Genomic DNA, 10,490 nt, shown 5'->3' on the forward strand with positions numbered 1-10,490 from the left:
ACTTGATTTATGTAAGTTACATTATAAATATTATTTGGTTTTTAATGGTAACTTTAATATAATATGTCATGTATTTATTTTGTGGTAAACTATTTTTTACAGTAAATATTCCACAATTATTTTATAAAATTTTATGTGTTTACGCTATTTTAATAGGAATGTTTAGTAAATAAATTTGTTATTTAAAATTGATGAAGGTAGATATTAGTTGAAATTAATAAGTTTAGATATATTAAATTTTATTTTTAAAATTTTATGTTAATAAGAATTATTTAATTTAAAATCAATTTAAATTATTAAATTATAAATATCAAATTTTATTAAAGATATAATCTTTAGATATGGATAATATGATTGAGAGTTGGTTATGCATTGAAATGAATGAATATTAAAAATAAAGAAAAAATAAACAATGATACTTTGGAAAGAAAAAGGATAGACAATATAGAAATGGGAAATGATTATACTTTGTATTTATATATCGCTTCTAATAATATTAGAAATTATTTGTGACAAAAGATATAACAACACTATAAGGCCGTGTTTATTCTTTATTTAATTATGGAGTTTAAGACTAAATATTATTTAATAGTATTAAATATTAAGTTGTTTGATTTTTAATGTTATATTTTTATTAAATATTACTAAGTAATAAATATATCCATTTTACTTATGATAATTGATTTTAATATTTATAAAAATTCAAATATTTTAAATTATTATTGAATAAAATAAGTTAAGAAATAAGTAACAATAAAAAAAACCAAAGGAAGTTGTTTTCCATAAAAATTTTTAAAAGTAAACAACACCTAAATGTTTTTTCTTTTTGGGGTCTATGGCGAAAAGCAATAAGCACAAGAATTTGTTTGGTCATATAATTTAAAAATTATTTTTAAAATTTTTTAATACTGTTTGACCATTGTCTATAAATAATTTTTAAAAATAAAGTGAAATGAATAATAATTTTTAAAGAACAAATAGAAATAGTTTTCATTAAAATTTTAAAATAAAAGGAAACCATGAGCCTATTTGCTTTGTTTTCTAAAACTTATTTTTAAAAAATATTTTAAAGTTAAATAATTCAAAATAGATTTTAAAAATAAGTTTCAGAAAATAGGGTAAAATGGACGCTTAAATTTTCAAAAATTTGTATTTCATTATTTATTTTTCTATTAATATAAATTATGTAATAAATTTGATTAATTCATTAAAAAAGTGACTTTTTTTATTGATAGAAATTTATTGTCGTATCACTAAGAAATTTACTATAATAAAATATATATATATATATATATATATATATATATATATATAATATATATATATTTTTTTTATGATATATAGTTTTTCGACAATTACACGAGTATATATAAAAATTAAGGCTTTATTTACATTGTCAATTTTAAAGCATATTTGAAATCGATTCTATAAACGTTTTTAATTTTTTTAATACTTAAATAATAAAAATTTGTAATTATTATAAAATTACAAATTTATCCTTAAACGGGCTCCGAGTAATTTATCACATTGAACAATGTTTTTTCACGTATTTGTAAACTGTACACAACTACAGAAACGACTGGGGTTACATGTTTCCTAATTTTGTTTATAAACAATACCTAGAGAGAAAATGATGATGCAAAAGGGGCAAGGAAGGAAGGGTCTCCGATAGAATCCAAACCCTGGCATTTCTACGGTCTTAGTCTTCAATCGCCGGTTGGCCGATTCATGCTTCTCCGGTGCCATCTCCGGTGGTTTCGGCTCCAGGTAAAGCTCATTTTTTAGCTCCTCAGAAGTGCTCTTCGTACTGCATTGAGTATTACATCTGTCTATTGAAATTTGTAGCTTTTGCGTAAATTAAACTGGAGAAGTAGAGCACTTTCCATCTGTTTGGTTACCGAGAGAACCGAGGGACAAAATAAACTTAATTCTGAATGATGTTATATTTTGTTTTTGTCAGAAAAGCTCCAATAGTTGTAGTGCTCTCAGGCGAGTGGGGTTTTTTAGGTCTATGATAACAAAAGAAATTTCGGATTTGAAACTTTAATTCACTCTGTTTTTTTGTCTTTTCTCATCAACCAACCAAACCGAACCTTCTTGTTTGGATTACGTTTTTTTTTTTTTTTTTTTTATAATCAGAAACTGTCGGGTTTTCTATTTTTAACAAATCGTTTGCATTTTTTTTTGGATTTTGTACATTAATTAATGATGTCTATGGTAGCTAATGAAGTAGTTTAAGGGGAAGACCCACTAGCATCAAAATTGAAGTTCAGGGTTTGAATATGTTAGAATTTAAATAAAGTGGGTTTCCAGGATTAAGGAAATAGGTTGTTAAACTTCTAAACAGGCATCAAAGGTGTGGGTTGGTTGCTGAGGTGAGGTGTTGAGATTTAGAGTGAGGTTTATGACCAAAAGACTGGGGTTTATGTGAAGAAAATTAGTAGAGTCAGATATTTAAGCTAAAAATCTTAAGCTTTGAAGGTAAGTTCTCCTGTATGTATACTCCTTAACTTTGTTTGGATAAAGCAACAGGGGAAAGAATTTTTTTTTTTTTTAAACAGAGAATCTTAAATTTTCTTAGTTCGTTTGCCATCGAGAGTTCAAACCAAGGAAAAGGGGGGGCTTGTTAGAGAGAAAGAGAAATATAATGATAATAGTAAAAAACTTAAGCTTTTTCAAAATTTTCATACAAGCAGGTAACTTCTTTTGTCTTGAAACTCTTTAAGGTCTCTTTGGATCTAGGACATGAGGAAAGAGTAAAAGTTAGAAGAAATATCAATCTGTATTGTTTGGTTGTAACAGAAATAGGAGGGAAGGAAAATATGATGAAAAAAATAGGAGAGAATCGTATATATTGAAGCTGCATTTTTTTAGGCAAATTAGAGATTTATTAGGTAGGCACTTATCAGAAAAGGGTGCGCAACCCATGTATCCCTTTGTTATATTGGGCTCTTTTTGGAAGAAAAAGAAATTGGAAGGAAGGTATGTTTAGCCGATTGGTTGACCCCACCAAAAATTTGAGTGGTTTTTTTTGAGATACTGCATGAAAAAAATTTCCGGGGTTCAATTATTAGATTTCCATGGATGTTGGGTCTCTTGCACAATTTTTTTATTTTTTATTTTCTTTTTTCCTGCATGGAATACCAGTGGTTTAGAGCCGATGTTTGGAAGGCATAGTATGTATTTATATTTTCTAGTGGGAAAAATTTGTGGACTATGTATACATATTTTGTAAAGTTTACAGTAAGATGGAGGGGTTGTGAGGAATGGCAAAACTCCCTTTAGATTAAAAACATGTGGCTTAAAGTGGAAGGCTTCAAAGACCTGCTTAAGACTTGGTGGATGGGCCATGGGTTTATAGTTTTTTTTCGGTTATATCCTGACCTCTAAGTTGAAGGCCTTGAAGATGGACTTAAAGGCTTAGAATAAGGAGGTCTTTAAGAATGTTTCAGTCTAGAAAGTTGAAGCCTTAAATTGTATTGATTTTTAGGTTGTTCTTTGAGAAAGTAAAGGCTAATCTTAATAGAGAAAAACACCTAAGAGGGGAGGGGGGGGGGGGGGGGGGGGGGGGAGGAGGAGGTGAATTGGGGTTTAAATTTTTTTTTTTTTTCAAACATGATAAATTTAAGCACAAAAATCATAAATATAAAGAGATAAGGTTAGAGAAAGTAAACTCCAGTTTTATAGTGGTTTGACACTTCCTTTACCTACGTTCACTCTCCTCAAACTCCTAACCGAGTGAGGGTTCCACTATACTTGAAGTTTCAACCAAACTTCTAATCACCTTTACACTTGGATTCTGACTCTAATGAGCTCTTACACATTTCTCTTCAAGTCTCTACTCACTTGAAGGTTCTAACACTTAAATAACAAGTTTGAAACTCTCAACCTAGCTCAAATGCAATTTAAATGCTAGGAAGAATCACAAGGGTGCACTAAAGAATATGCAAATAGAGATTTAATGCACCAAGAAAAGAATGAGAGCTTTTAAGGCAAGAACAAGTAGGTAAACAAATAAATGCAGGTGTTTTTTTCCTCATAAATGAAGTAGAACTCTCAATTTATAGGTTTCTAGCCTTGGGAACCAAAATGCCAAAAAGACAGCTTTGATCGGTCGAGCTTGGGGTCGATCGGTTCACTAACCGTTGGCCATTAAATGCGTGATAGGTGACCGTTTGACCTCGGCTGGGAATACATATCCCTCGACTGGGAAAGAAAAGCTATTGGAAGAGAGAGAAAATTTTTGCATCTCTCGGTTGGACCTCGACCCAGAAGGGTCAACCGGACGATCGGTACCTTAATCTGTTGGCTTTTGGGAATGAGGTGTTGTCAATCCAAAGGTTGAAACATTCTTTTGTATGTAATCTGTGGTCATGGGTGAGGGTGTTTATAGTTTTGAGCCCGCGGTCTCTTGTTAGCTTTTTTGAGTGGCTAGGCTTTAGTTATAGGTAGGGGTTTCGGCCCGCTACCTTGGTTTAGAGTCGAGGGGCTGCTTTTGTATACTTCCTGTATACCTAGAGGACACTAGTTTGGTGTCTCCTCTTTCTTTTTAATATACTTCTCTTTACCTATCAAAAAAAAAAAAAATAATAATAATCTTGTCTAAATGCATATTCTAATTTTTCAAACATCTAAAAATCAAAATAAAAAACAAAATAAGAAAATGAACACCCTAGAGAAGCTTTTGGTATCATCATCATAGTCATCATTGAAATTAAAATTGTCATTATTTCCATGAAGATTAGATTGATAGCCCTCCATTTTATTATCTCTATGATTGATAATATAATATTTCATCTTATACTTTGTTTAATTCGATGTTAGATTGAATGAAAATATAATCTATGTATGTTTAATCTTAACTTATTATCAAAGGTGACTGCCTTTATGCCATGCGCCTTATCCCAAGGTGATTACCTAGGCATTGCCTCTTTGAAGCCGCCTTGCTTGGGTCTTCAAGAGGCGACTTTTATTTGCCTTGCTTGGCCTGATGGCCTAGGTGACCTAAACAATCGCCTTTGATAGCACTATATGACACAACCCCGACTGTTACTTTCCCTTTGTTTTCTGCCATGACTTCTGTGAAGCATGCCTGGTATCAAATGTCTGAGAGCACCCTGGGGAGGGGTGGCATTGGACTTCTTGTTTCTTAGGCAACTCCATGTTTGGAAGCTGGATAGGATTGAAGAATTTCCATTGATATTGCAAGGGATGTGGGTGAAGAGGATAAGGTGGTCTAGAGGGGCTGGAAGAGAGAGTGGCAACTTCTTGATGAAAGCCTACTATGCTTTGATGCACTGATGTTTCTTTGCTTGGGAAGTAACTTGGAAAAAGATTTTGACTTTGGATGAGTTAAAAAAGGAGAGGGTGGACATTGGTGTACAAATTTTTTATGTATAAAGACAAAAAAGAATCCATTGATAACATCTTCCTGCACTATGACAAAGCAAGAATTGTGGAAGCTTATCTTCTCATTTGGGATTTCTTGGGTGACACATTTGTAGGTGTGACCCTTTTAAGTTGGCATAGATTCTTTGTTGTTAGACTTTGTGGATTGGGTAGGCTCATGATGGGTGTGGTAGCGGGTTTTTGTGTCTTCGCGCCTTTTTGTCTTTTTTTTTTCCATATACGACGTGTATGCTTTCTTTCTTTTAATACAACTCTTATTTACCTATAAAAAAAAATGGATTCTTTGTTGGGAAAAAGTGGAAGAAAGTTTGGGAACCATTTTTTTTTGTGTGTATTTTGCACTATTTGGAAGGTGAGAAATCAAAGATTGTTCGACTGTATAGAACAATCAGATTAAGTGTCAAATCCATTTTTATGCGTAATTTGTTAGAGTGGATTTAGATGAGGCATTAATGTTTATGTTAGATTTTGTTGATTGGGTACAATCGGGTACAATCTAAGCAAGGGAAGGGAGTCTTTTTTCTTTTCTCCTGTTTCCCTCTTCTTGTCCTTTACCTTCTCTGTATATGTCTTGTGTACTTCAGTGCTCTCTATTAATGCATTTCTTTGCTTGCCTGTTAAAAAATTAAAGTTTACAGTAAAAAGATTTCTATTACTTAGGAAATGTATCAGCTGCTGATAATGTCATTCTTTATCAGGATACTGAATTAACATGATGCTTTATTCCTTTTGGTACACTAACTAATGTTTTTTATAGGTATATTAAAGGTTTTGAAAAGGTTGTATCATCTTCCTCAAGCATTCAACAGTAAGGTCGATGGATCGACAGGCTCATGATTATGCTGCTGCTATGGCATTTGCTCAGCAGCAGCAACAAGCAGCCAATGTTCAACAGCAGCAACCTTTTGGGTTTCATCCACAACACCAACAGTTCCCTCCATCAGTGCATGGTCCTCCTTTTCTACCCCCTCATCCTTCTCTCCAACAGTATCCTTTTCATCGCCACATGCCACCACAACCACAGCAACTCCATCCTCATCCTCCACCACATCCCCACCTCCTTCATCTCCAGCAGCAACAGCAGCCTCCATCTGCTTTCCCTCCTCATTTACCCTCTCACCTTGTTCCTTCACCTTTTCATGGTCCTTATGAATCTGGCCCACCCCCATCTGCCCCTCCTTCTGATCCTGAACTTCACAAGCGGATAGATAAGCTTGTTGAGTATGCTGCCAAGAATGGCCCAGAATTTGAAGTCATGATCCGTGAAAAACAACAAGACAACCCAGCATACAGTTTCCTCTTTGGTGGTGAGGGGCATAATTATTATCGATATAAGCTTTGGTTATCTACACGTTCCTCAGGTGGCCCCTTCAACTCTCCTTTCCCTCCCTCTTCTATACCTACGATGCATTCTCCTATGAATCCCATGATGAACCCATCTTTAAATGCTCCTCCAGCTGCTGCTGGGGCTTCAGCTTCAATGTTGGGCACGCCTCAAATGCATCAACAACCTTCATATCTACCATTTTATGACCAGCAGCAGCAGCATCCTCAGCCTTTCCTAGGACATGGTCGACCAGATTTTGACCCCTCATCCAAATCTTTCAAAGGTCTGTCTGGACCACTTCCATCTGATGTCGCTATGGAGCTGAGTAATGTTCTGAACAATCTCAGTGGTACCAAAGAGTCCATTAAAGGTGCCAAAATTTGGTTTATGCAGAGGTCTCCATTTGCACCAGCTTTGGCTGAGGCACTTAGAGATAGGGTCTTTGCTTTGGACGATTCTGAGAGACAATTGCATATAATTTACCTTGCCAATGACATTCTTTTTGACAGGTACTTCATCTAGTCCTGCACTGATTACTATTTCATCATAGTTCTGATTGCATTTCCTGAAACAATCTTATTTTCTCTAGTCGCTTGTGGTTAGCCCCTGATGGCCCATGCCTGCCCCCCATCTTTTTAACTTGATAGCTTGGATCTCACACTTTTGTACCCATAAAGCATATTTTCTCTTGATAATTTTGGTTTTTGAGGAGAAATGCATGGTTAGAGCAATGAACAAGGTTGAGCTCAAACAAAGTCTGAATGTGCCATGCTTAAACAGGGATACTAGAGCTTAACTCAAGTCCATCCAAGCCAAGCTTGGAAACCCAAAATTTGAAAAAGGTTGAACTTGACCAAGTTTAAGCAAACACCGTAAACTTCGAGTTTACATGTGGTACCCCTATTTAATATATCTCTTTTTGCATATCAAAGATATCTATAAGCAAACACTATGATTAAACAGAGATGTGGAGCTTGAAAGCCCAAAATTTGAACAAGGTTGAACTCAACTAGAACCAAACAATCACCATGTTTTTTTGATAAGCCAAACAAACAAACACCATGTTGAAACAGGGATATGGATCTTAATTCAAATTCAACCAAGCCAAGCTTGAAAACTCAGAATTTAACTGCCTTGGCTTGTTTGAACGTTCTAACCATATGGGTTTATGGTTGGACTCCTGTAATCAGGGGTTTTCTTTTATGCTTCTCCAATGTTTTCTGGCAGGATCGTCAAATTGACCGATTGAAATAATATGGTTATGGGGCCTGGACCCTGGGCCAGGATGTATTGTAATTGTGTAATCCAATCATCGGGAGATAAATTTTCCTGCTTAAATACATCTGATTTTTTTCTTGAAGAAAAAAGATTTCTAAATATATACTGCATTCTGATGCTGCTGTGCAATTTCCTTTGGATTTTCATTGATCTTTACCATTTGGAATTTGCAGCTTGCAAAGGCGGATCAATCCGCATGAACTTGATAATGAGGCCCTAGCATTTAAACCTGTCTTAGGTTCCATGCTTGCAAGGATTTACCACAACCCTCAAAACAAGGAGGAAAATCAATCACGATTACAGAAAATTCTACAGTTCTGGGCTTCCAAGGAAGTTTATGATCATGATACAATTTATGGGCTTGAGGGTGACATGATTGGTGGACCCCCAAGCAATTCTTTTTCAGGCCTTCTTAAGGAGTTATCTGCTGTTCCTGCGGATCCCTCAGCTGTTTCAGGTGGTGCCATCCTCCCCCCTGCAAAACCAACCTCACATCTCTCTCATTGACATTTCATTCATGACATACGGAATAGTGGGTTGAAACCTGAGTTATCTGATTGTTGGGTATTTTATACAATTATACTCATGCTTCTTTGGATTTGCATGAAAGAAACAATTAAGTTTATGGCTGTACAATGTTTACTCACTGTTCGCTTCATGCAGGATTGCCACAAACAGCACACCATAATGTCCCACAGTGGCAGCCTGATAAGCCAAGTTCTATGCCAAGTTTACTAGAGCAAGAACAACCTGATAAACAAATGCCTTCCCTTGCAGCCATGCCGCCGTCCTTGGCTACACAGCAATTTCTTCCGAATGCGGTTCCTGCTGGTCCTTTCCTAGGATCAATGCCCATACCATCTTCTGTTCAACCAGCAAACCAACAACCTGCACTCCATTTGCCTACAGCCACTGGTCTTGGTGAAAAATTACCTCCATATCCTTTATTCCCACCTGGTCTTATTCCTGGAATGGTAAGAAAGATGCAGATTGGTAGTGGTGTGCCCTACTCCCCCATGAGCCCTTTGGACATCCCAACAGTTATACCTCCATCCAATGTATCACCATCTGAAATTCTTGAGAGAGTATCAAAATTCTTTAAAGAGATTGGAGAGGTCAATCCTTCTGAAGGACCGATGGAACCATCTGATTCAAAAGATGAAGATGATGAGTATGAAAGAGACCCTCCTGTTCGCAAGGGAGGAGCTTGCATTCCTCCCCCTCCTAACCTGCAGGTGGATCCTGAAACAGGGACATATGCTGATGGAAGTGTAGAGCGGAAACCAGGATCCAGTGGCTCAGCACGGTTGGGACTTGGGGCCACAGCTAATCCAAATGAAGTGAGCCAATACGATGATGTTTACACTTCTTATAGGAAACAGAGAAGCACCACCTACCATTCATCAATGAGTGCTAGAGTGGGTACAAGGTGAAAACCACTTCAATGTATTGCTAATTGCCCACAGAATTTCCAACTGACAGTTTTTCTTCTGTTCTTCAAATTTTTTCCTTTCCTTTTTGGTTGTGTGCTGATCTAATGACTATGTAGCAGCAGCATCAATAAGTAGTTATTTGGTGCCAATTAAAAGTTGATTCAGCTGAATGTTGGAGCATGCATGGAGTTAGGATTTTGAGTGTTGTAATCTTTTTTATCAGACGTAAAAGCTAATTACAATACCTAATTTTTCAACTATGTGCCAAGACATTCTACTTAATAAATTTGTACTTGAGCTTACTTCATGAATGGGAAAATTTGCAGCAACTGGATAATAAGAAAACAGGTATCCCCTACCATGAAAACTCATAACATGGATGAAAGGCTGATTGGGTAAAACAGCATTCATTCCAGTATTGAATGCTATTGCAGTTGACTGTAGTACAATATATGTTGGTACCTTGGCACTTGCATCGTGGTATACCTAGGTTTCTCTACTACTAATAGTTCCCTAGAATAAGATGCAAACTGCAGATATGAAGCAGGTCATGGTAATGGTGTTAAAGACGACAAATTTCTTAAGATCTTTGATGAGAGCCTTATGCTGGCTTTAAAGCTCAGCAACTATCTGTTTATGTCCACATCTCACAGCTACATGGAAGACTTGAGTTCTGATGGGAAGTTAGCTTGAGGAGTGGGCTCGAATTTTCATTGACAAGCTGCTGGAGCAGATTGATATTTGCATGTTTTCGCAGACTAGTACACTCTTGGATCCATGAAGAAACTTTTGCAGCAAGTGATTGAAACAACACTCTGGGCTCTCTTAAGGACCGAACATAGTTAAGATGTCCTGAACCAAAGGACTGGACATCTCAAACATCTAATTATGTTTGGCCTTCTAGGATTGGACACCATGAGTTTCAATTTTTTTCCATTTACATAACAACTTTTGATGACTTATCATTTTAAATCATATATACATTCTTCTTAATTGTTTTTCAGTCATTTTTATAAAACATTAACCGCTCTTCATCATGAATT

General features: G+C 35.6%; 1 protein-coding gene across 3 annotated transcripts; it reads left to right on the forward strand.

The window, feature by feature from the left end:
* Window positions 1-1,612: 1,612 nt before the first annotated feature.
* On the forward strand, window positions 1,613-9,758 carry LOC117909318 (calcium homeostasis endoplasmic reticulum protein-like). 3 transcript variants are annotated; one of them, XM_034823313.1, is made up of 5 exons: window positions 1,613-1,767; window positions 6,167-6,770; window positions 6,867-7,245; window positions 8,188-8,471; window positions 8,678-9,758. In XM_034823313.1, the coding sequence occupies exons 2-5, from the start codon at window positions 6,227-6,229 to the stop codon at window positions 9,445-9,447; spliced, it is 1,977 nt and encodes a 658-aa protein (XP_034679204.1). In that variant the 5' UTR covers window positions 1,613-1,767; window positions 6,167-6,226; the 3' UTR covers window positions 9,448-9,758. The 3 variants fall into 3 exon arrangements, with proteins under 3 accessions (XP_034679204.1, XP_034679201.1, XP_034679202.1); XM_034823310.1 differs by having other exon boundaries at window positions 1,614-1,767; window positions 6,167-7,245; XM_034823311.1 differs by having other exon boundaries at window positions 1,614-1,767; window positions 6,178-7,245.
* The last annotated feature ends 732 nt before the right edge of the window (window positions 9,759-10,490 follow it).

Source organism: Vitis riparia, chromosome 19 (genome assembly GCF_004353265.1).
Source record: "Vitis riparia cultivar Riparia Gloire de Montpellier isolate 1030 chromosome 19, EGFV_Vit.rip_1.0, whole genome shotgun sequence".
NCBI classification, from domain to species: Eukaryota; Viridiplantae; Streptophyta; class Magnoliopsida; order Vitales; family Vitaceae; genus Vitis; species Vitis riparia.